Genomic DNA, 25,861 nt, shown 5'->3' with positions numbered 1-25,861 from the left:
TGCTGCTTGGAAGTTACTAAGTCCTAAATATCAGGAAGGGCCAGAGTGAAGAACAACTTTGAAATGACACTCTATTTGATCAGGTCCTGCAGTAATTGTTAAAATCACATACGCTCTCTTTGGAACCCTCTAAAGCTTCTGCAGTATTGCTGCACCTGCAGTTCCAATTTGCAATTTCCTCAGCCCTCCTTTGAAGTTATTCTTGCCAATTACCTGGTGTTAATATTAATTAAATATGATTTGCAACTTGAAATGTGGTGTTATCAATGGAACTCAGCTGTAGGAATGTAAAGTAAAATTTTCAATTGAATTAAAATGTTTCCTTTCATTCACAGTATTTTACAACATTAATACTTTTGTCAAATTGATTTTTGCCTGCTGGAAGTCATTTTTCCAAAGCAATGAACATCTGAGGGGAAAAGCTGCTCTTTATGTATTCTTTTCTTTCTGTCATTGAAAATATTTTGTTTTAATCTTAAAGTGAATCCATTTCAGTTAATAGAAATTTGGTTCTTGTTTATAACCCAAGGGGGGAAAAATGCTCTTTTAAAACCATACAAAGTTAAAGAATATGATCAGCAGGCACTTCTTAATGGAATACTAGGAATGATATGTCCCTTACTTTATTGCTTGACCCTCACCAAAAATAAATCACTATCAATTTTTTGGCAAGTGTCAGTTATTTTATACACAAAAATGAATTAATTAACTGTTTATTATATTAACATTTGAAATGGAGTCTCTGCCAATCCAATGACCTCTGTGGTCCCTTCCCGTGCTGAGATTTTAAGATTCTGAACACGTGTCAGACAATATGCAGAAGCTTCCAGCATTTGCAAATTAGGAAAAAAATGTCAAATATGGATTTGACAGATTCAGGTCTATTCTGCCCCCCATAATGTATGTGATGACGAATTGAAGGCCCGTCGGCTTCCATAAACGGTTCACAAACATGAGGACTGATTAAAGGAGGTGTGTCGCCACACGGTGCAAATCCACCCGAAAAGACGTCAGGCTTTCACAAATCCCTTTTATCTTCAAAGATAAAGCTTTAGCTTCCTGGCCCCTTAGAATGATAGTAGCAGCATTAACATTTATTATCCTGTCTTCTTTTAAAAGTAGTATAATAAGGTAAAACAAAGAAGTGAAAGAGCCTGTCTAAAGACACAAGGAAGTCATTTACTGAGTCGCAAGCTACAAGCCCCAGAGCTTATGATGGAAAAGCAAAAGAGAGTACTATCAACCTCTTTATTACACTATCAATGAAACATCACATGGAATAATTAAAACAAGACAAATAGAGGACGGTGGTCCTGAAAACTGAGGGTGTGTAAGGTGGGTAAGGAGTAAGACAGCCTGCAGCAACTAAGTCATTCCCTTCCCTCAAGCCAACAGAGACAAAAGGGGGAAATAAAAACAACTTAAGACAGAAGGGATTCTCTGGATGTTCATAACTTTTCAGGTGTTATGAGAAATTATGCACAAAGCAAGGCCAGTGGAGAAACCAGTATGTGCTCATATCAGCAGGATCCATAACAATCCCAGAGGAAGCACTTTACTACCTTGAGGCTTGGGAAGCCAGACACTGGGACCCCGCCCCACACTCGTCTGGAACTCTCAGTTATCCATTATGTCACTCCATGCACATAAGTAGTCAGGACTGGAAGAGTAGAATTCATAACCCTCCAAAAGATCTTCCACCCTGGTCATATCACAGGCTTTTCTATTAACCGAGTTCTGTCTGCCTAGCACCCTCTTGTTCTTATTGCCACCCTCCTGTCCTCCTGGCCTGCCTCACTACCAATTCAATGACCTCTGTGGTCTCTTCCCACACTGGAAGCACTCTTCCTGAGTACTTCACAATTATCCTGTTATGAGTTGAACTCTCTCCCAAAAAGACATGTTGGAATCCTAACCTCAATGCCCTGGAATGTATTTGGAAATAGGATCGCAAATGTTAAGATGAGGTGACAGTGGAGTAAGGAGGGCCTTTCATCCATCCTGCATCCTTGTAAGAAGAGAAGACATGAAGACAGGAACAAGAAAGCAGAAGCTGGCCATGTGGTGACACCAGAAGCTTCAAGGCAAGGAAGGATTCTCCTCTACAGGTTTCAGAGGTAGCCTGCCCCTGCTGATACCTTGCTTTCTGATTTCGAACCTCCAAAACTGCAAGCCAAAAATTCTCTATTGTTTGAAGACTCCCAGACTGTGTTACGTGGCTCTGGTAGCCTTAGCAATCAAAAACACCTCTCAAGGATTCTACTTGGTTCTCTGTAATGATACAACATACTTTGAGTTATGCCCTCTGGCAAAAGTTCCTGTTCTTTAATGAAAAATTGCATAAATTTCTTGAATTTTTCCTAAAGAACTCTTTCTACCTCCTCCTGTAGTGGAGACCTTCATAGGCAACTGAGAGCCCTTGATGACCACAAACCCATCAAGAGAGGAGAACACTCTGCCCTATTCTTAGCTTCCCATTGTTGCATGTAGGCCATTATCTCACTCGTTGTACTGGAGCTTTCCCCAGAGTCTACCCTTGACCCTCTTTGCTTCTCACTCTGACATATTCTACTTTAGCAACCAACCAACGCTCCCTCCCTTCCATTTTGGAGAAACAAGCTTCAGAACTGCATCTCAGCTCCTGCTTAATTTCAGATTGGTGTTCCTTGCTGCTCTTCTCCATCAGTATATGTTCTGGTACCCAAAGCTTAGTATGCTCATAACCAAACTCAAGGTCTCCAGTCCTAACCTACTTCCACTTTATTCTTTTCTGTGTATGGTACTTGTCTTCTCCTACTCATTCAGGTATGGAATTTTAAAGTCACCTTTAATTCCTTTCTTATCCTCAACTCTACGTAATTTCCATAGACTCCACCTTAGATGTGTCTGTTGTCTGTCTCCTCTTCCATTTCTATTATCACAATCCTGTATCAGGCCAAGACTGATATTGCAATGGCACTTTTTTTTGGGGGGGTGGGGGGTGGGAGCAGGGAGGGCAATGTACTGGGAATTGAACTCAGGGGCACTTGATCATTGAGCCACATCCCCATCCCTATTTCATATTTTCTTTAGAAACAGGGTCTCACTGGGTTGCTTAGGACCTCACTTTTGCTCACGATCCTCCTGCCTCAACCTCCCCAGCTGCTGGGATTACAGGTGTGCTCCATTGTGCCTGGCTTGCTATGGCTCTTTAACTGGTCTCTCCACCTTCCACTTAAGTACATATCCTGATAGATTCCCTCATACTTCAGCAGTTTCCTCATTGTCTAGAAAATTAAGAATGAAATAAACACCCTATGATCTCAAATACTCAATTATGTGTCAATGTCAACCATACAAATTTTGTATCCTATACCTCACTGTACACACTATGCCCCAAATTGTGCTATTTGTTGATCCCAAATATTTTTTTGGCTTCTCCAATAAAATCTTTTAGCCAAAAGACACCTTGGGCTGACACTATAACAGGTAGGATATCAAGGAGCTATTTGTCTTTATTTTATCCTGCATCTTCTATCATTCCTTCAGAAGGATATCACCTAGGGAAAGACCGTTGCTGACATCTGTCCATGGCCATCATTCACTCATAAATTTCCTTCCCCCAGATTCACAAAAGAAACTTCCCTTGGTCTCAGATTCTGTTAAAATAAAAAACATTCTAATCAAAGTGTACAAGCAATTTATCACTAAGCAAATTTTCATTTCACTCTCATTCTATTATGACATGCCTGAATTAATCAGATATAAGACATAGTATGCCTCAATTTAGACTGAAATTTCTTTGCAATCAATGTTGCTAAAGAGAGAAATTCAGAACCAAGTAAGGGAAATTTTATTTATAAGAGTTTGGAAAATATATAATTTTATTAATAGGCAGACACTCCAAAAATGAATTTATATATCTCCTTCTTAGAAAAGATACTAAGATTTTTAAAAACACACTACTAACATCCTGACAGAGATGTCATCAGTGTTGTAGTAAGAGCAGCAAATGTTACAGAACTAATGAATTTTCATTAGAATCATCAGATAATTTCAGAATGGGTTAAGTTGCTACCATTTGCCATTCCCATTAATATCATTGTCATGTAAAAGGTTTAATTTTCAGCTATTTTTGTTCTAGATAAAATCTTTGTCATTAAAATTAGGGATGATTTTGATATTTAATATATTCTATGGCATACTCTAGTGTGGTACTAATTTGGCCTTTTCAGTATTCTGCATATTAATTGACAACCCATCCCTCCTCCATTCCCCAGATAAGTGAGAACTGAAATAGAATGGACAGCCAATCAAGTCACAGAAAACTGAAAGGATCAACATAGAAAAAAATGTGTTGCTCTAATCAGGAGCATACACAAGGCACTAAAATTATTTTCTCCCATACTAATGACTAAGATAGAAACAGCAATAATGAATGGCACCATCTGAAACCATTTATGTGACAGTATTACCAGAGTATAGCAATGCTCCTTAAAAAGTAAAAACTAAATATTTCTTATTTTAGTCAAAAGAATAAAAATTGTACTCCCACTTAACTTTTAGAATAATGCATTTTATCAGATTCCACAACAATTGGCAAATTATGTCCTGCATTGAATTTTTCACAGTAATCTGTTTCATGCACACAAAAATGTTTCCTGGCATTGACGAACGCCCAGGATCACTGCAGAAAACTTGTTTCAATACATACTCTATTAGTTTCCTTCTCGTGTTGAATTATCACTCTGGTAAGAATTGACATCAGCTGCTTAAATAATGTATTAACCCTGCTTCCAGCAGCTATTGTTTTCATCTGAGTAGGCATTTCCTCTAAGGATAAACTTGGGCTTTTTACCCGAGAAGATAATATAAAGTTCAATTGAATGTTTTGAATCATTTTTATGGCAATAGTGATATAATTTAAAATTCCAAAGAGCAAAGATTATGGCATCATGGACACTTACAGCAGGTGTGAACAGTTTTCCAATTAAATAAATTAACCTAATCTGTCCAACAAGACCAGACCTTTCTACAGTTTCTACAACAGCATAGTCATAGAACAAATGTTAAATATAGCAAATATTGTGCATAATACATTTCCAATTTATACTTCTTCTTCTCAGTTAACAATGTAAGGCATCTTATACAAAAGAACAGATCCTGGTATCTACAAGTTTTTCAGGTAAGTCTTATTTTTAATAACTTTAGACTGTTTGTCCTTGGTAATTATTGTTAACCCCAAATCATTCCCATGCTCTTTTCCTGTCTCCAACAAAGAATTTCTTCCTTCAAGTTCCAAATTTCTGAAAAACAGTCAATGGAAACTATAATCTTTCCACAAGATGTTGCTATTACCTACATAAAAAAATTCATTCCTTCATAATAATAGTATTTAAGTAACTATAGTATGTCGCCTTTCATCCACAAAGATACATTATAGACTAATCGGCAATCAGATTTATGACCTAAGTTGTTATTTTGTTCTCTTTTGTTCAAGTAGTGCAATGGATTTACAACCTCGTGGGTAAACATACACATTGGTGAAATGTCAATAGAGATTTGAAGACAGTCCAGGATAGAGCTTCTCAGCACTTTTTCCAACCAAATTTGCACATTTTGCCTTTCACCCCCATGTAAGCTTCAAAGTTTTAGGTAAGAATTAAAAAAGTCAAAAATGACAATGAGAGTATCACTTAAATACAGCCTTGGGGGTTCCTTTCGTATTACTTTACGACAACTACTAGTCTTAATCCCTCTGGTGTTGGATGTTAAATTCCACTGATTTTTTTAATTTAATGACTTGCTAATGTAAACTTCCATCTAGAACAATCAAATAGTATGCCATTTATTCAAATTTGCAGTGTCTCTACTCTGCCAGCAAACTCCCTCGTCAAAACAGACAACTTCAAAAAAAATATTCACCTGAGTCAGGAGCTCTACTTCCTAAATTAGCACCAAAGTGTCACCTTGAATGACCTATGAACAATAAAATCATTTATAATACATCCAGCTTCCCTCTACAGTGGACAGTTGAGGGCATGCATCTGTAGGAGCTCTAATTATTCCATATACTTGGAGTTGATCAGACTTCAGCAACCTGTCACCTCTAAATACAATCATATGATAAATATATGCTCACCAATCTCCCTTGAGATCTGGGTGAAGGCCTCCACACCACTCTCTCCATAGTTCCCCTCAGAAGCCAGTGTCGACACATAATTCCATCCCAGGGCCGTCACAATGTCCACCATGGCTTGAGCTTGGTAGGAGTCAGGAGGGACCACCCGAGAGAAGAAGTCATACCTGGTGTTATCACTTAGCTCTGGGGCTGTGGATGCATAGCTAATTTGAGGTATCTGTAAAACAAATGACAGTTAATTTCAATCCACGAGGAATCCTGTAGAATGATGGACTATCACAAGAGACTAAACCATCAAAGCTATAACAAAAACCTAGACATATCAGCTCAAAGCCGAAATAAGGTTTCAGACTACCAATTTAATTAGAAAGTATTTTATAATGATCCATGGGTTCGCTTTCTTTTAATGCATATACTTGTAAACAGTGAGAAAGAATTTAGTTTTCACTTCAATTTCTATAGTTTCATAAGCCAAAGGAAAACATTTGTGTTTTTCATTGTTGCTTTTTTATTCTGTACATGATTGTTCTGACACAGAAAAGAGAAAGAAATGAAGACAGTACATACATATATCAGAAAAGGTCACCTCTGAAATTATCTTTGACTTTAGGACAAAAAGGCTATAAAAATGACAGAAAATTTAATGTAAGATATTCTTGACACTTGATGCTTTTTAAGTCTTAAGATTACATTTTGGTAAATTATTTTACATATGTAGTTTTGAAAACCTATTCACCACTTATTGGTATAATCATGAATACCATAAAAAGGTCTGGGAATAACCAACCATGTATCCTCTAATAAAAGCATCTTTCCAATTCCCCCTAAAAGTCACAAAGAAAAGTAATCCAGACCATAAATTTTTTTAAGAGACTATTTTCTGACATGAACAGGTCAAATTTTCTAAAGGATTTTTCAAAACTAGGCCTCCTATGTCATTTCTCAATAATTTTGGAGGGTGAACTGGACAACCAGGCATCTCATCATCCTTTAGCTGCTATACTGGGATGTGGGTGAAAGTTCAGAAGTCAAACACGTCCTAACTTAGGTGGTTTATTTGAAAATGAAGGCCTGACTTAATACACAAAACAACTTTATTCTCCATCAGATGCTGTAGCTAATGTCAAAGACAAGGTCAAAGACATTGTGGGTCTATCTTCCCATGCAAATCTATACATCCTGGAATCCACTGCTCACCCACCACCCTCTAGCCAGATGATTTCCAATCCACGTGAAGGTTTTGACTCCTCTCTTGACATCTTTGAAAAGCACTGAACACCTGGACAGCCTTTCTAAGTCTAGATTAAGTAGTCCTATTCCATATTTGTGGTCAGTGAAGTAACACCCAACTTCCTGAGATATAACAAAAGCCTCATTCACCCAGGTGCAGAAGCGGTAATGTGCCTGGAGCTCACCAGGGTGCTGAAGGATTCTGTCTTAACCTGTATCAACCTATCTACCCATACTGACCATAACAGGACCACTCAGTCCAGCCTCTTTAACCCTAAATTCTTCCTGGTTCTGATCTTTTAGTGAGGGCATGTTAACTCACCAAGACTGTGACCATGTAAAACACCCAAACTCCCTCTTCCTGCTGTTAGTTGTCTCTGGCCTTGTTGGACGGGTGGCTGCCTTCACTAGGCTCTGCCTCTGAAACACATGACTACTCAGGAAGGCATGCCTCTAGGTCTCAAACCACACACCAAATCTTGGTCTTTTCTACCTTTTCTTGTTTTCTGCTAGAGAACCTGGAAAGAAATCATGAATGACTCGATGTGATCTGCCCCTTACTAGGAAAAATTTTCCAAATATCAAAACCATGTCTGTTTCTATGTTTTAATGAAAGAGATTCAGCAGTCTGACCATATTGGGAGGCAAAGAGTGCACACGCGCACACACACACACACACACACACGTCAGGGGAAAAGTATTCTACAGGAATTTCCATAGCACTATACCATTTCCTTGTCCTGTTTGTAGACATAATCCTCCCACTTCTCCAGCTACTCAGAGTCCAGCAGTAAAATGCCTTACACAACCCCCACCCTGTCTATAATAATGAGCCACCCCTTTCTAAAAATGAGCACAAAGTGTGAAAATTGAGTGTTTGAAACCAAAACTAATTATCTCAAATTACTACCTTCAGTCAGTCACTTCCAGGGCTGTTTAATTAGCAGTCAGCATCATGTTTAGGATTAATTAAACAGGTGTAAAGGGTATATAAAATAAAAGTGTAGATAGAAGATGGTTGCTTTATTAATTCAGTAATGGACTTTCTCCCCAAAGTCTTGAAGAGTTCTCTTTGCAGATCAATGTGTGAAAAAGTAATGTGAGAGCATGTGTATGTATTTTCATTTATTTTTTGCTGTTGCAGTTTATTATAACATACATCATGGTATAGGGATAGTATTTCAAGATAACTCTTCAAGTTATCGTGAGGTCACAACTCATTTTTATTTTATTGCAGTAGACCACTAAGCATTGCCTCATTAAGCATTTTAATTTCTGTGCCAGCATCCCCAATATTTCCACTATCCTCAAGTTAAACCCTTACTGGCAACTGAAGTGAGAATTTATTAAAGATCTTTTTTCTTTTCTCTACATCCAATCCATTCTAACTACCCCCAATCCTGGAGATTTCATGTACCAGGAGCAGCAACAATAAAAAGGTGGTGGGTGTGGGAGAGAGGTCGAGAGAGAAATGAGAGAAAAAAAGGAAAAAAAATATCAAGAAAAGAAGGTATTAGGGAAAGCAGCCTTCATCAGTTCCCATATCCTTTTAAAGTAATATCCTTGATAAGCCTCTGTGAATCCCCACTTGCCAGTTTTAACAATAAAATGCAAACTCTCCAGTCTGGCTTGGACTGATCAGCAGACTGCACTGTCCTCTCTCCCTGCCTGGTGTTTTCTCTCCATACTCTGACAGCAACAGTACCCTTGCCCACACTGTTCCCTGTGTGGGGAGATCGGCTCTCCACTTGATGATCTTCTGCACATCCAATGTCACCTCCTCCCTGGGAGGCTTCCCCCAACTCTATCAGGCAGTGTTGTCTTTTGCCGTTCCTCACTCCCATAGCCCTGCCCTCTGACATTTGAATCTTTGCTATCTGCTTATGATCCTCTCAGGAATGAGAGCTCTTAATTTATTTAGTATCCCCAACAGCTGACAGAGCAATTGTTCAATGAATGTTTGGAGGCAATTCGCTAATTAAACCATGGCAGGAAATTTGATCATGCTACCTTCCCAGCATTCCATTAAAACATGGGCATGGTCTTCCCCTCGGGCCCCTGCACCCTGCTGTATGTCCTGGGGAGTTGCTCTTTACTATTGTACCACCAAGCCTTCCTGCCTCTGGCTAGCAGTTGAGTTTGGCCAACAGGAAACACCAACAGAACATGGCAGGAAAAGAGGATCCGGAAGTCAGAACTGATTTCTTCCAGCTTCCTCCCCCACTGGTGCAGTGTTTCTCTACCTGAGCCTTCTCCACAGTTAGAGCTCTTTCCAGGCTCCACTGACCACTCTCCACCCTTGCCTTTGCAGGTCTCCCCACTGTTGCTGATTCCTGAGTGCTTCAGCTCCCCATGGTGATTCCTTTACCTGCACCCACACTTTACAAAGTCCTTTTGTTAGCCTCTTTTCCATGACCCCTGAGGGTGCCAGCAGCCTACCCAATACAACCCTATGAAGAACCTCTAGGTCCCCCCACCAAACCCACCCTAACCTCTTGGTCCTCCTCCATCCACTTTCCCTTCCAGCATTGCCTACCACTGTCTTTGCATAACTTTTCCTTTTTCTTCTCTTTCAGTTCCTAAAGGCATCAGATTGCATACTTGAAAACACCTGTCATTTTGTTTTTCTTTTGCATTTTCTTTGTGCTGGGGTTTCATAAGATGATGATGTGTGCTTAAAATAAGACCATATTTCTATCACCCATATAAAGCATATATGAGGCAATTACACAACTCAGGACACTCATCATCATGCCCTCCTAAAACATGTATTAGCTTCCACTTTTCTGGATGATTTTTCCCTCCACATTCTCACTTATGCCTACAGAAGAGGAGATTCTGCCCCTCAGCCCTACCCTTCTTGGGTTGTTTCAGAACAAAATTTCTTAGCTAGCTTTCCACCTCTTACTTCATGTCCCTAACAGGGAGAAGAATCTAAACCCTAAACCAGAAAACATAGTTCTACATATGTTGAGCTAGAGTATATACAAGCTTTCCCTTTATTCTCTGACCTGCCCACACTCATCCCAGGCTTCTTTTATTTACATAGTCAGGACCTTTCTTCTTGGGGAAGAAGCCCACTGTCCTTTGTTCCATGTTCCTCTGGCAACAAGGAATGTAAGAAAGGCCTGAAGCCCAAGCTGCTGGTTGAATAAGAGGACTGCAAGTATTCTAGACAGGCAGAAGAGGGTCCCAAGGTTGAGATGTGGTATAGCAGCAGGAGGTACCATTTCAACCTCAGGTCCAAGCTGAATTCCCTCAATCCAGCTCTTCACAGATAGCCGCCTGTCTGGAGTGTTATTTGGTGCTTGCCTAGTTGTTACGAAGCTAATTACCTGATCTACATTTAACTAGTTATTCTGTGGATTTTGGACTTACAAATTCTAAGAAGGGATTCCAAAAATCAGACTTAGAGCTCAAGTTAAAATTCTATTTCAAAATGAAATTTACATATGTATGTAAATACATATGCATACATATAATTACACACATATAATTTTTTTAATAGAAAGTTAGCAGAGACTATTATTTTCTGGTGACTATTCTTCACTTCTAGATAGCAGCTCTCACTTTTATGTAGGCATTTGGCAGCTCACCACTAGACTACATTTCTCAGCACTTCCCTGCAGTGGTGAGCATAAATTCTAAAGGGTCCTTAAAGACAGCACATGTCTTTCTCGTGTATCTCCCTCTTCCGTGATGACCAGAATTTGGACATAATGTCTAGAACTCCCGGAGCCATCTCAGACGATGCCCTTGCCAAGGTGGAGTCAAAAGCCCTACTCCAGTCAAAGCCATTGTGAGACCCCGGTTCCCGCAACTCCTGTTGGTTCTTCTTGCTTCCATTCTTGCACTTTGCAAATCAATGCAACACCAGCAACCAAACTGATATTCAAAAAGAAAAGTTGCATCCTATAAAAATCTTGCTCAGAGCCTTGCAGTCTTTTTCCCATGACTCTTAGAATAAAGCCTAAGCCTCTTGTCTCATGATCCTTTGATCTGGCATCTGACCATCTTTCCCCCTTATTCATCCAGTCCAACCATGCAGGCTTTCTTTGTGCTCCCTGACCAATCCAATCCCTTTTAATCCTCCAAGCCTCATGTGTATCACCCCATAGGTTTTCCCAAGTCCTTTCCTCATCCTGTGGACTCAGTTCAAATGTCTCCTCCTCAAACAGACCCTCTCTAACCAGCCCAGTTCATGCCTCTGCCCACCTATTTATGTCCTTCCTTCCTGTTATCACTACTTGCATTTATGTATTCGGTTTCCCCTACTAACATGTAGATTTACAGGTTTCTTCTCTGTATTGTTTTCAGATGTAAATGACCTCCTTGTCCATAACAGGGACTTAAGAAATATTCATTGAAGGAAAAATTAATCTGTCGATCCCTTAATCAAAGACCCACTTATTATTTTCCTCTATGTACCCTGACTTTGAAAGATTTTTCTATAAAACTATTTAAGTAAAAAATAGCCCATTTACCATATTATTTATTAATTAAAGATCTATTTAGCTGCTAAAGCTTCGTATTAGTATATCTGTTTTTACTAAGCTGAGGTGATAGAATTCCAATGTAAATCAACCAAGTGCCATTTCAGTTGTAGGCAGACTCATCACAGGGAAGCATATAATTGCCAGTAAGCTCTTTGGAACTCTAAAACTGGCCATGAAAACTTCAGAACTACCTAGGCAAACAACTTGAAAAAGCCCATGGATGTCAATTTATCATTAATGAAGAATTAAAATTACATTCTAATCAAAGGCCAAAGTCATAGATTAATTAATCATATGTGCCTTCTTAAGTGCCTTCTTATCTTTATCTGTAGATGATTATTCTAGACAGGGCTAAAAGTACTAAATCTCCGTCAAACTGTGTCTCTCCATATTGTCTTCCCTGAGTCTTAACTGTACATGACCAAGGGGTGAGATGGGGGTTACTGAGACTCAAAGGGGCTCTTTTGTGGTCCAAGGAAATTAGAATTCCACTTCAGCTGCCTTTCTAAGGTTTTCCACTGTTCGCATATCAGAATATTTGTGGCAAACCTAAAATTTACCTTGCCTGCTCAGAATGGCATGAGTTCTGCAACTGGTCCACAGTTTCTGATTTGCCAGAGACCCAAGAAAACTGAGACACTCCTAACAAAGCTAGCAATAAGCCCCCTGAAGCGTAGCTCAGAGGAAGCCCTTGGAATTGTTATATATTGTCTTCCTGCAAGAAACAGTCACACATTTGAATACAGGTTTTCAGACAAAAGACCTGAATCACGTGCATCCTCATGGTTAGTTCTTTCCAAAAAATGACTTTCATTCTTTTTTCTCTACCAACAACCTTATTCATTAATTATTGAACTTGGTGGGGCAGGTTGGCTACGTGGGTTCTTTGTGCTATTCATTGGTTTTCTCCAGTGAAAGATCTTGAAACTATGCTCCCCCTCAGGAGACAGTCCTTGCCTGAGTCCATCTCCAGTGATGATGGCTTTAGCAACAGTAGCCATCACCATTGTTTCCTAACACCCAACCTTGGGGTGGATTTGCTGTTGCTACAAAACACAGGACCAGAAAAGCATAATGATTATAGCCATTAACTTTGTCTCCTCAGACTTCACTGCTCTGTAGTATTAGAACTACTAGTTGCTTATAGCAAAACATGAACATACAATCAGAAATTACATAATGAGGACATAGGCTAGAAGATAATACCCAGCACTGGCCCTTCTCCCCAACATTGCCTCCAGCTTTCTTGCTCTTCAACTTCATGAAAACAGAATGGAGAGAGGAAAAAGGAGGCCAAAGAGTGACATAATAAAGACGAGTATACCTGCCCCACCTTTGCTTCCTCAAACATGAAGAAGAATGATTCCCCTTCCAAATCAACAGCTGCTCTAAACAATCCGGACACAAGTGGAAAATTAAGCTTCTCCTTTATACAAATTAGTGCCAAATGTAACATATTCATCCCTGCTTTTCTCATCAATTGAGTCACAGTTGACTCAGAAGAGGATTTGAGCATTTGTTTTTGGGTTTTGTTTTCTTGGTACTGGGGGTTGAGTCCAGGGGTGCTTAACCACTGAGTCACATCCCTATCCCTGTTTATTTTTTATTTTGAGACAGGGTCTCACTAAGTTGTGTAGGGCTTTGCTATGTTGCTGAGGCTGCCTTTGAACTTGTGATCCTCCTGCCTCAACCTCCTGAGTTGTGGGAATTATAAATAGGAGCCACTGTACCTGGCTGAGCCTTTGGTTTTTGATGCACGCTGGAGCTTAGAAGGGTACATCTACTGAAAAGGGGAACTGTGAAAGTCAGGGACAGTGAGAGAGATCTACTCACTGTACTGCATTTTTATCCTTTGCTCTAGGTCAGCTCTCTCAGACCAAGCGAAGCTTTATAAACATGCTCACACTGAACAGGCCTATGTCAGTTAACACAGCTGAGTGTAACGTGATGTTAGCAGGTTTAAGGGCATCAGTTTGATTCCATTATGGACCAGGATGCAGACCACACCCCTCACCAGAACCTTCCTCTTAACATATGCACAGCACCACCAACAAAGTCAACCAGAAATGGGACAGACAAATCCAATCCAGCCTCAACAAATAATCCAAAGATGGTCTGCTACTGATGGTGAACCTGAAAGTCAGCAGTGGAATGAAGACCAAGTCATAGGAGGCATGGTTTCTTTAAAACACAGAGTGTATTTTTGCTTCTGTGTGTGCCTGAAAATGTAAATATATATTACATATACAAAGTCATTTGTTGGTTTCTGATAATCCACTTAGATGGTCTATTGAAATATAAAAAGTCCTCACCTCTTTCTCTAGAGTACTGTATGAGTTAGAGAAGTGAAGGAAATAATCTGCACACTGGAACTATAGTAACTCAAATCTAAAAAAAAGGCACACTTTTCAAGGCAGGAGCAGTGTGTAAGGAAGGGCAGTCACAGGAAAAGAAAAAGGAAAGTCACAAGGAAAAGGAAAGCCACAGTCAATAGAAGTGGACTCCATGTAAGCCCTAAGGGTGGGAGGAAGCAGTTACAGAGGACAGGAGTCAAGAACACAGGAGCCATCTTGAGAGAAGTAGTAACCTCCCTAAAGGGACACAGCAAGGCCCACCAGGGAATTATATCCTGACCTCCCCACTTATAATACCTACCAGTCTTCAACAGAGCCTGCTAGAAACCCAGGGGCAAGAGGCAGTGAGCAGAAGGAAAAGAGAGAAGGTGGATGTGGCAGAGCAAGCAGGAGCCATGTGGTCCAGGTATTGCTGGACATCGGCCATTGTACACTTTAAATAAATTTACGAAGGCTGTGTAGATTTGGGGCTGTTATGTTACATTGCTTCCAAATACTTTGGGCAGAAAAGCTACTCTAAGATGTTTTAGTTTGGTTTTGAAAATCCCAAAACCAAGTCAATTAAGTTGGAATTTCTTTTGGAAAATAAAATAATGCCCTGTTTAAAAAAAAAAGTGTAATGATTTCAATCATATTGGTAATGACATTTAACCTGTTTATTTAATATGAAAGATGAGCAATCCATGAACATGAAAGAATTTATATATAAACAACCATAATTATGCCCTCTAAGATTAATAAACCTTTTTTTATATCTGCTAATTACATTTTACAATAAGAAAGCACAACAGCTCCTAAGGGAAAGATTTGCTATAATCTATCAAGTCACACTAGTAGTATGAGTTTTTACTCTATGTATATATTCACCCAAAAGTTTTAATAGCAAGTTGAATTAAAATCTTCACTATTGAAAAGGACTTTACTATTCCAATTAATTTTATAGCTTCTCCAGTTTAAAGCTTCTCCTGATCTTCAATTTTCCTTTAAAAAGAAATGAACACTGAGGTTTTTTATTTTCTAATTTCTCTCCATTTCACTACTCTGTGATTTTTAGAAAATTATAACCATTGCATATGTAATATTACACACAATTTAAAAGGTTAATTCAATACACGCCCTTTTTCTGATCAGTGATTAAATGAAATTCAATGTCTTTTGAATGGTTCCTTCAAATGTTTTAATAATTTATTCAACAAATTTGCTCACACTAGGTGCCAGCCACCATGACAGGCCCTAGAAATAGGACAGTAAACAACACATGGTCCTCCCACCCCACAGAGCGGGTGGTGAAATGGAAAAGACAGGTATTACATAAACAATGAGCCAAACAGACACTTAGCAGCATTGGTAATGAGCGCTATGAAAGTGCTGCACACATGGCCAAGAGTTCAGGGTCACTCACCTGGTCCAGGGGGACCAGGCGGGCTTTCTGGGTGAAGTGACATTAAGCTGACACATGAAAAATGAGGGGAAAAAGGAAAGGCCCACTAAAGGCCAGCCACAGATTACTTCTCACTTCAGACTTCTTTCAGATATGTAAACCACCCAGTTTGCAGACGCAAAGAGGACAGGCAGATGGCTGACAGGCACTTCATTTTAGAAAACTTGCCCTGGGTCAAATAATATTAAACCAAAGACCACCATTCTCCATGCTTCTTATGAATTATTTTTTTTCTTTTAGTTTTATTTTATTTTTACAGACATGTAATAATGGTACGTTTATGGGGTAAGGAGTGAAGTTTTGTATACATTGTATAATGATCCAATCTGGGTGGGTAGTGTATCCATCACCTTGAACATTTATCATTTCTCTGTAGGGAGAGCATTCAAAATCTTCTCTTTTAAGTATTTGGAAATATACATTATTGTTAACTGTAATCACACTAAAATGTATATTTTCAAGTAGCATGTGCCTAATTTGGGTTATATGCCAAAACTATAAAGAAAATAACTGTAAAATTATCACCAGGAACACACATGAATCTATGTAGATGTCTTGAGTTTTGAGGCTTGTATGGGTGAGAAATCAATGAACTAATGGATGGAGAGATGGAAAGTGAAGAGATGAAAGAATACAGCAAAAACTAAGCCCATAAATGAGAAACAACTTTAAGACAAAAACACAGGGAGAAATGTATATTTATATGACTTAAAATATTAAGTAATATATTACTTAAAAGCTCTGAAATTGACTGCCTTAGGAAAGTAAAAAGAATTGGAAGGAAATGCTGTCTTCATTTTGCTCAGACAAGGAAGTCTTTGCAACAGGATTTCAAAATACATAAGAAGCAGGTTAGAACCAACCCTGGAAGATAATCTGCCATTCTTTTTTCTTCTTTTAAACAGGATAATACACATTTCCTCAGAAAAAGGAAGGAGAAATAATTGAATCTGTCCTCCTTTGAACACTTTGCTGGGTGACCTAGCATCCCAGGGAGACAAAGAAAAGGTCATTCCCTGATTTCATTATTTCTACCTATTACTGCCAGTATTCTAGTGCATCCCAGAATAAGAGACACTTCTTCAATACCTTCTTGACAAATCTGTCAAGTATTTTGGAATTTCAAAATGAAATGTATGAATATTATTTTAAACAAAACATAGAGAAATTTTTGGTATGAGTTGCTTAGAGCAGAGAAAATTTCCTATAAAGTGTTTTCCTTACATGAGTCCCAAAAAATGATCAATTGCAATTTTTTATAATAGAAAAACCAAAATGATGTTGTGGCACTTTCTTAGCATCATTTGCTAAATCACTTAAAACTTGAACTCACCCACCCAACTCATTCCCATCACTGCTGACTTCAAACTATCACCTAGCATTTAATTTTCCTCTTCTGCTGATTTCTTTGCCATGCAATCACTACTGTGGTTCAATTTTTCCCCCAAGCATGTCATCACTAGAACATTTAAACATAAAATGTTAGTCATTATAACCAATAAATTGAAGTCAATAAAACTTAAGCTGGCAAATATTCCATTTAGACTGGCATTATTAATACTCAATAATACATGATTTGAATCCTGCAGATAAGGAAGAATGTCGATAAGGACATTTGTCTATGCAAATGAGTTTCCTGATTGACAGTTTCTTGGATTTTCAGTGATTATCCACATTTACTAACATCCTGGTCTTCAAGTCATTATTTATCTTCTGGTTGGCATTCAGGTACTGTTCTCAACACTTACTACCACTGGAAATTTTCATTTCCTTTATGTTACCAAAGTTGGTGGAACTCTGTAGTTAGAAGGAGGTCCACATGAGGTTAAAGGTCTTAATTAGAACTCCACTTACAAAGGGAAAAATTTCTCTATCTCCATAGAATGAACAGTTGATTGAATAAAAGTCATCATGGAATGATGGGATAAGTAGATAAAAGAATGTGAATGACTCATTCCATTATTCTACTGTGTACTGGAGAATGCTTCAAGGACATGTTCCTGTGACTAACATCAATAGTGTCTAAAGGGCAGCACATTAAGTGTCCCCAAGTGAACCAATTCACCCTTTATGAACATCTGCAATCTCTTTTTGAGAAGAATGTCTTACTCTTCTTTATAACCCATCTTTATGTATCAGAGTCCATCTGCACACCTAACTCATGAAATGGTGTGTATGTTCATGTGGGTGCATGTATGCATATGCACACACACACGTGTTGATTTTGCCAACATTACTTAGTTTTACTGGCCAAGAACTGGGCTGAGTGCTCTATCTTCATTTTATGGAGAAGAAAACTGAGAGCTGGAGAACTTAAGTACTTTTTCTAAAAGTGAATAATTTGCAATTGGCAAGGTAACATTGAAACCCAGGCATTCCGCCTCTAGATTCAGCTCTGAACAGCTTATCCTTCCATACATCCACTCCATTTTAAAGTCTGCTTTCGGTTCCTCAGTAGCTTTGCTTTCCAAAAATGCTCAAATTCCTGAGGAAGTAACCACCCTTCCCTGTTTCTGCTTTTTGTGGTCACATATATGACTCCCTCTGTGCTACAGGCCATGGCTTAATGAGAATTTGGACATAACCAACCCTTGACATACGTGGAATCACAGTGAAAAGGAGATACTAACATCTACCACCATCCAGGTAGGATCTGCCTCCTTTGGTTTCTACCAATTGCAATAGTTACTGTTCTTCATTATGTGAAAGGGGGCTTCCTGGCCCAGCTGGATACCAGCAAAATGGACCAGAGACGAGGCTGGGCAAGGTAGTGCAGCAAAGCCAGTCTACAGAAAAAGCAGGTTGTAAAAGAGGATACCAGGAAAAAATAACAGAATGAATCAAACACCATTACCCTGTGTAGCTGTATGATTACACAAATGGTATGCCTTTACCTCATGTACAAACAGAAACAACATGTATCCCATTTGTTTACAATAAAAATTTTTTAAAAAAACTAAGTACAACATACAAAAATGATAAATTATTATGTAATAGAGCATTTCTCTTTCCTACTCATCATTACTTTTAAGTAGCCATTTGTAATACCTCAACAGAGAGCTTCCTTTCAGAGAACTTCTGGGTTTCTTAAAGTTAATGAGTTCTTTTCTAGATATTTGAAAAGCTCAGTAACACAATTCTAGCTACTATAGGTGTTAGAATAAGAAAGACCAGTGAAATCTCTTTTTTTCCTCCTTCTGTTAAGTGTGAATGAAATGTAGTTTCTTCTATGTATTATATCATAGAATCAGTTTTATTTTCTACAGTGATGGAACCATTCTCTCTAAACAAATAAAAATAAGTAAAGAAAAAAAAAAAAGAAAAAGAAAGAGGATACCAAAGGTCCAAAGCCCAGAGAGCAAGTAAAAACACAAAAGGGATGGAAAATAGAGGCAGAAACTAGGAAAACTTGGAAGAAAACAGAAGGATATTATCCCAGCAGAAGAGACAGCATTTGACTGAAACAAACATAAAAAGGAATGTGGATTAGTCAAAGCAAACAACTCAGTGTGCTTGGCACAAGCTTGTGAACCCAGTTCGGTCTGTTTTCTGTTTACTTGTTTTTGTTTTTATTTCACTTTTAGAAATTTATGTTATTATACAAGCATTATTACAAAACACCAATCGAAACAAAAAGTTTGAGTAACAGAATTAAATTTAAAAAATACAATTGTATATAATCTACAGGTGACTCTAAACCTAAAGATACAAGTAAACTGAAAGTCAAAGTACATAAGAATGTTACATACAGAAGTCAACGAAGAAAGTTAGGGTGGCAAAATTATGGTATGCAAACATTTTGAAACAAAAAGGTATGTGACATAAAATATATTTTAAACTTTAAAAAATGGAAAAGAGGAAAAGTAGGATATTACATAAAGGGACCTTCCATAGGATACTGCAACAAGAGTAGATACACCTGCAACTCACATCATACTTGCAAAATATAAAAAGGTAAGATGGATAAAATTGAATAAAGAAATAGAAAGCAATAGTTTAATACTAACAGACACAAATCCCCACTTACTATAAAGAAAAATAGTCATACAAAATGGCAATCTCAAAACAGAAGACTTTGAAAAATACTTTAAACCAATTATACTTATAAACTCAATGATCTGAAGAGCAAAGGGAATATTATACTGGATAGACCAAATCATAGAGGATGAAACAAACAAAGGTTAATAGATATGAAAATATTAAATTTATTTTATAAACATGATAGAATTAAAATAGAAATCAAAAGTGGAAGGTAAGTTCAAAAATCCATAAATATGTGACAATTGATTGGACACTCTTGAAGACGGTCTGTTTCAAGAATTGAAAGATAAAATTAAAAGATGTTTGGATTTTTTTTTAATTCAATTTCATTGACTTCAGCTCTGATTTCAATTATTTCCTGTCTTTTACTGCTTTTTGTGTTGGTTTGTTCTTTTTCTAGGGCTTTGAAAGGTAATGTCAGGCTATTTCTTGGTGGCTTTCTAGTTTTTCAGTGAATGAATTCAAAGTACTGAACTTTTCTTAGAATTGCCTTTAGAGCATACTAGAGATTCTGATATGTTGTATCACTATTTTCATTTACTTCTAAGTATTTTTTAATTTTACCTAATTTCTTCTGCTATCCACTATCACTCAATAGCATATTATTTAGTCTCCAGAAGTTAGAGTAGCTTACATTTTTTTATTTTATTGTAGATTTCTAATTTCATTCCATATGATCTGATAGAATGTAAGGTAATATCTCTATTTTTTTATTGGCTAAGAGTTGCTTTGTGGTCAAAGATATGGCCTATTTTAGAGAAGGATCCATATGTTGCTGAGAAGAAAGTGTATTCAGTTCTGCTGAGAAGAAAGTGTATTCAGTCATTGATGAATGAAATCTTCTACATATGTCTGTTGAGTCTAAATTATTAATTTTATTTTTAAGTTCTATAGCTTCTTTATTTAGTTTTTGTTTACAGGATCTGTCCAGTGGTGAGTGAGGTGTGTTAAAGTCACCTAATATTATTGTGTTGTGGTCTCTTTGATTTTGAGAAGGATTTGTTCAATGTACCTAGATGCTCCATCATTTGGGGCATAAATATTTATGATTGTTATGTCTTATCGATGTATAATTCCCTAAAGCAGTATGAAATGCCCTTTTTTGTGCTTTCTGATTAACTTTGGCTTAAAGTCCACTTGTTCTATATGAGGATGAAACGCTGCTTGTTTTGAGATCCATGTGAATGATGTTTTTTCCCATCCTTTTAACTTCAGTCTGGATATCTTTGCCTATAAGGTGAATCTCTTGGAGATAGCATATTGTTGGGTCTTGTGTTTTAACCTAATCTGCCAGTCTATGTATTTTGATTGATTAGTTTAGGCCATTTACATTGAATGTTATTATTGAGAAATGATTTTTATTCTCTGTCATTTTATTTCTGGTTTTTAATTTGAATTAGTTTCTCCTTTAATTGACTATTTTTCTAGTGTTGTTCCTCCCTTTGCTGGTTTTCACTTTTATTTTTTACTTCTTCTTCAAGAAATATGTTATGATGTTTTGTAGTACAGGCTTTCTAATTGCAAATTCTTTTAACTTTTGTTTATCATGGAAGATTTTTATTTCATTTTCAAACCCAAAGTTTAATTTTGTTGGATGTAGGATCTGGGCTGTCCGAGACCTCCTAACTTTGAGGGTCCAGGTTGAGAAATCTGCTGCGATACAGATTGATTTCTCTCTAAATGTGACCTCTTGTTTTTATCTTGCAGCCTTTAAAATACTATCATTATACTGTGTGGTAGGCATTTTCATAATAATGTGCCTTGGTGTGGATTTGTTGTAATTTTGTATATTTGGGGTCCTATAAGCTCCCTCTATCTGATTTTCCATTTCACTCTTTAGGTTTGGGAAATTTTCTGATATTATTTCATTGAAAAGATTGTGCATTCCTTTGGTTTGTTATCTTTGAGCCTTCATCTATCCTAATAAATCTTAAATTTGATCTTTTCAGGTTATTCCATATTTCTTGGAAGTTCTGTTCATGGTCTCTTAACTTCTATTCTCCATGGTCAACTTTATTTTCAAGATTATATATTTTGAACTGGCAAAGGGGAGATCCAAGATGGCGGACTAGAGGGAGGCTGTGTTCCTTGTCGCTCCGTAACTCCAGTTTCAAGCAGAGGATATCTGTTTCTTGGTAAGGCCGTTTTTGCTGCTTATCGATCCCCTTCTGTTTACCCCATTTGTCTATTGTGATCACCTGCAGTCTGCCAGCATATCAATGCCTTTTTTGAGTGTAGATTGCTCACTGTCAGTTGCCTATCATCCGCCATTTGCCTGCCTCTTGCCTGTCCATCACCTGCCTTACACCTATCCATCACCCAACGCATGAGGTTCACCTCCCGATCATACAACAGTCAGCAAACTGACCACCAACCGCCAATGGAGCACCAGCTGCCTACTGTTGCCTGGAAGTTCACTGTGACAGTATCTGCAGGTGTGATTACACGTGGCTGCTGCCATTTTGAGATAACAGCCAGGCCCCATAGGCCCCCTGGCTGGACTGACTGAGCCCCATCTCCAGGATCCCTCAGCCCAACCGATCACTCCCTGCCTCCGGGGCCCTCACATCAACTGACTGCTGCTTGCCACCAGGACCCCCAGACCAACTGACCCACCCTATCACCGGGACCCCAGACCAACTGATCGCACCCGGCCTCCAGGATCCCACAACCACACCAAAACACCCGACCTCCAGGACCCCTGCCCGACCAACCACACCCCACCTCCAGGACCTCCAGCCGACCACTACCACACCCCAAGCTGCAGCTCCCCATTTGCCAACACATTTGGAAGCCAGAGCAGCCATCTTGGATAATCCTGGAAGCCATAGCACCCATCTTTAGGTGGGGCAAATCCCATCCTGAGACACCTGCTGGAGACTTGAAGCTCATTGTCAGGTACCTCTCATGCATCAGGCTACTGAAGACTGGGAGGTTTGAATACTACATGACTGTTATAGTGTAGATTTTCTTTTTTCTCCTTATTGAACAATTTTAAGTTTTTATTTCTTTACTTTTCTTGCTCTCTTTTCCTTTTGTATACCTGTTCCCTCAGAGTCTCTTTCTCCCTTTTTGCATGCTAACATCCAATTTCTTTTGATTATACTCTCACTCTTTCTGTTATCTAGAACTTCTGTATATTATTTTCTTATCCCATTAACAGCTACATCCTACATCCCTCTGCATCCTCTTTGTCCTCCACTAGAAACTGCAGACCTAATTGTAAATCTGTTTGTTATACTGAAGATAATATTTGAACTCATTCAGTTTATTATGACAATATTGTTAATGTCCTCATAGGGGCTATTTGGTCTAGGATTGCATAGTGTCTGAATTGGGCACTGCTAATATTGATCGCCCCTTAAAGAAAAGGTTTTGGAAACCTATAGGGTCACTATAAGCCTATAGAGGGGAATCTGCAATACCCCAGATCTCCACTGCTAGAGGGGAAGATACATGAACAACATGAAAAAACAAGGGAAGAAAATGATCCAAACAAATCTAGATTCTATATTAATAGAATTCAATGAGAGTACGGTAGAAGAAATGTCAGAAAAGGACTTCAGATTATACATGATTAAGATGATTCGTGAAGCAAAGGATGAGATAAAAGAGCAAATGCAGGCAATGAGTGATAATACCAATAAGCAGTTGAAAGAGCAACTGCAGGAAGCAAAAGATAATTTCAACAAAGAGATAGCGATTTTCAAAAACAAACCAAATGGAAATCCTTGAAATGAAGGAAACAATAAACCAAATAAAAAGCTCAATGGAAAGCATCACCAAAAGACTAGACCACTTGGAAGACAGAACCTCAGACAATGAAGATAAAATATTTAATCTTGAAAATAAAGTTGCCCAAACAGAGAAGATGGTAAGAAATCATGAACAGAAACTCCAAGAACTATGGGACATCATGAAAAGACCAAATTTAAGAATTATTGGGATTGAGGAAGGCACAGAGATACAAACCAAAGGAATGAACAACCTATTCAATGAAATAATATCAGAAAATTTCTCAAACCTGAAGAATGAAATGGAACATCAAATACAAGAGGCATACAGAACACCAAATGCACAAAATCACAACAGATCCACACCAAGGCACATTATAATGAAAATGCCTAACATTCAAAATAAAAATAGGATTTTGAAGGCCGCAAGAGAGAAGCATCAGATTACATATAGGGGAAAATGAATACGGATAGCAGCAGACTTCTCAACTCAGACTCTAAAAGCTAGAAGGGCCTGGAACAACATATTTCAAGTTCAGAAAGAACATGGTTGCCAACCAAGAATCCTATACCCAACAAAACTAACCTTCAGATTTGAAGATGAAATAAAATCCTTCCATGATAAACAAAAGTTAAAAGAATTTACAAATAGAAAGCCTGTACTACAGAATGTTCTCAACGAACTATTCCATGAGGAGGAAATGAAAAACAACAATGTAGGTCAGCAAAGGGAGGAACTACCTTAGAGAAAAACCACTCAAAGGAGAAACCAAGCCAAGTTAAAAACCAAAAATAAGCCCAAATGACTGGGAATACAAATCATATCTCAATAATAACCCTGAACATTAATGACCTAAACTCATCAATCAAAAGACATAGACTGGCAGAATGGATTAAAAAGAAAGACCCAACAATATGCTGCCTGCAAGAGACTCATCTCATAGAAAAAGACATCCACTGACTAAAGGTGAAAGGATGGGAAAAAACCTACCACACACATGGATTCAGTAAAAAAGAGGGGGTTTTCATCCTTATATCAGATAAAGTGGACTTCCAGCCAAAGTTAGCCAGAAGGAGTAAAGAAGGATATTTCATACTGCTTAAGGGAAACATAAATCAGGAAGACATAACAATAGTAAATATTTATGCCCCAAACAACGGTGCATCCCTGTACACCAAACAAATCCTTCTCAATTTCAGGAATCAAATAGACCACAACACAATAATTCTGGGTGACTTTAACACACCACTGTCACCACTAGATAGATCTTCCAAACAAAAACCAACCAAAGAAACCATAGAACTCAATAACACAATCAATAACCTAGACTTAATAGACATATATAGAATATTCCATCCATCAACGAGCGGATTCACTTTCTTCTCAGCAGCACATGGAAACTTTTTGAAAATAGACCATATGTTATGCCACAAAGCAGCCCTTAGGAAATGCAAAAAAAAAAAAAAATAGAAATACTGCCTTGTGTTCTATCAGATTATAAGGGACTAAGAGTAGAAATCAATGACAAAATAAAAAACAGAAATTACTCCAACACCTGGAGACTAAATAATATGCTACTGAATGAAACATGGATAACAAAAAACATCAGGGAGGAGATAAAAAACAATTCTTAGAGGTCAATGAGAATGACAATACAACATATCAAAATCTCTGGGACACTATGAAAGTGGTACTATGAGGAAAATTCATTGCATGGAGCGCATTCCAGAAAAGAATGAAACATCATCAACTAAATGACCTAACATTACAGCTCAAAGCCCTAGAAAAAGAAGAAAAGAATAACAGCAAAAGTAGTAGAAGACAGGAAATAATTAAAATCAGAGTTGAAATCAATGAAATTGAAACAAAAGAATTCAAAAAATTGACAAAACAAAAAGTTGGTTCTTTCAAAAAGTAAACATAATAGACAGACCCTTAGGCACACTAACAAAGAGAAGGAGAGAGAAAACTCAAATTACTAAAATTCTAGATGAAAAAGGAAATATCACAACAGACGCCACTGAGAAGCTACTTTGAAAATCTGTATTCCGGGGGCGATCCAAGATGGCGGACTAGAGGGTGACTGCATCTCCAGTTGCTCCAGAAACCAGGATTCAAGAAGGGGAGGCATTGAGAGACTCGGACTAAAATAGAGCCACAGGGTGAGTCTCCCCCACTGGGTGAAGCTCGGCCTGGGCGGCAGGCCCGGATAGGGGCAGCTTATCAGAGCAGGGCAGGGCAGCTAGAGTCTTCCCCAAGTAACCCTGCTCACTCGCTGTGGGCTCCTCCCACACAGCCAGCTTCTCAGAGCAGGCCACCCAGTGAGAGCCTTTCTGCACAGAACCAGCTCCAAGTCCCGCCAGCGGCAAGCTCCAGCCCACAGGCAGCTTCAGGGACCAGGACAGGGCAGCCAGGGACTTCCCCAAGCAGCCCGGCTCCCTCC

The 25,861-nt window shown here is 38.3% G+C and overlaps 1 protein-coding gene across 2 annotated transcripts in view; it reads right to left on the bottom strand.

Annotated features, from left to right (window-relative positions):
* The window catches only part of Grm8 (glutamate metabotropic receptor 8), a 758,935-nt gene that overhangs the window by 591,331 nt on the left and 141,743 nt on the right, over positions 1-25,861 (bottom strand). For both annotated transcript variants that reach the window (XM_047561191.1, XM_047561188.1), the window contains exon 3: positions 6,122-6,338. In XM_047561191.1, the coding sequence (XP_047417147.1) occupies positions 6,122-6,338 (217 nt within the window). The remainder of the gene's footprint in view (positions 1-6,121; positions 6,339-25,861) is intronic.

Source organism: Sciurus carolinensis, chromosome 8, assembly GCF_902686445.1.
Source record: "Sciurus carolinensis chromosome 8, mSciCar1.2, whole genome shotgun sequence".
NCBI classification, from domain to species: Eukaryota; Metazoa; Chordata; class Mammalia; order Rodentia; family Sciuridae; genus Sciurus; species Sciurus carolinensis.
The sequence above is the reverse complement of the archived record's forward strand: the minus strand, read 5'-3'. Positions and strand labels throughout refer to the sequence as shown.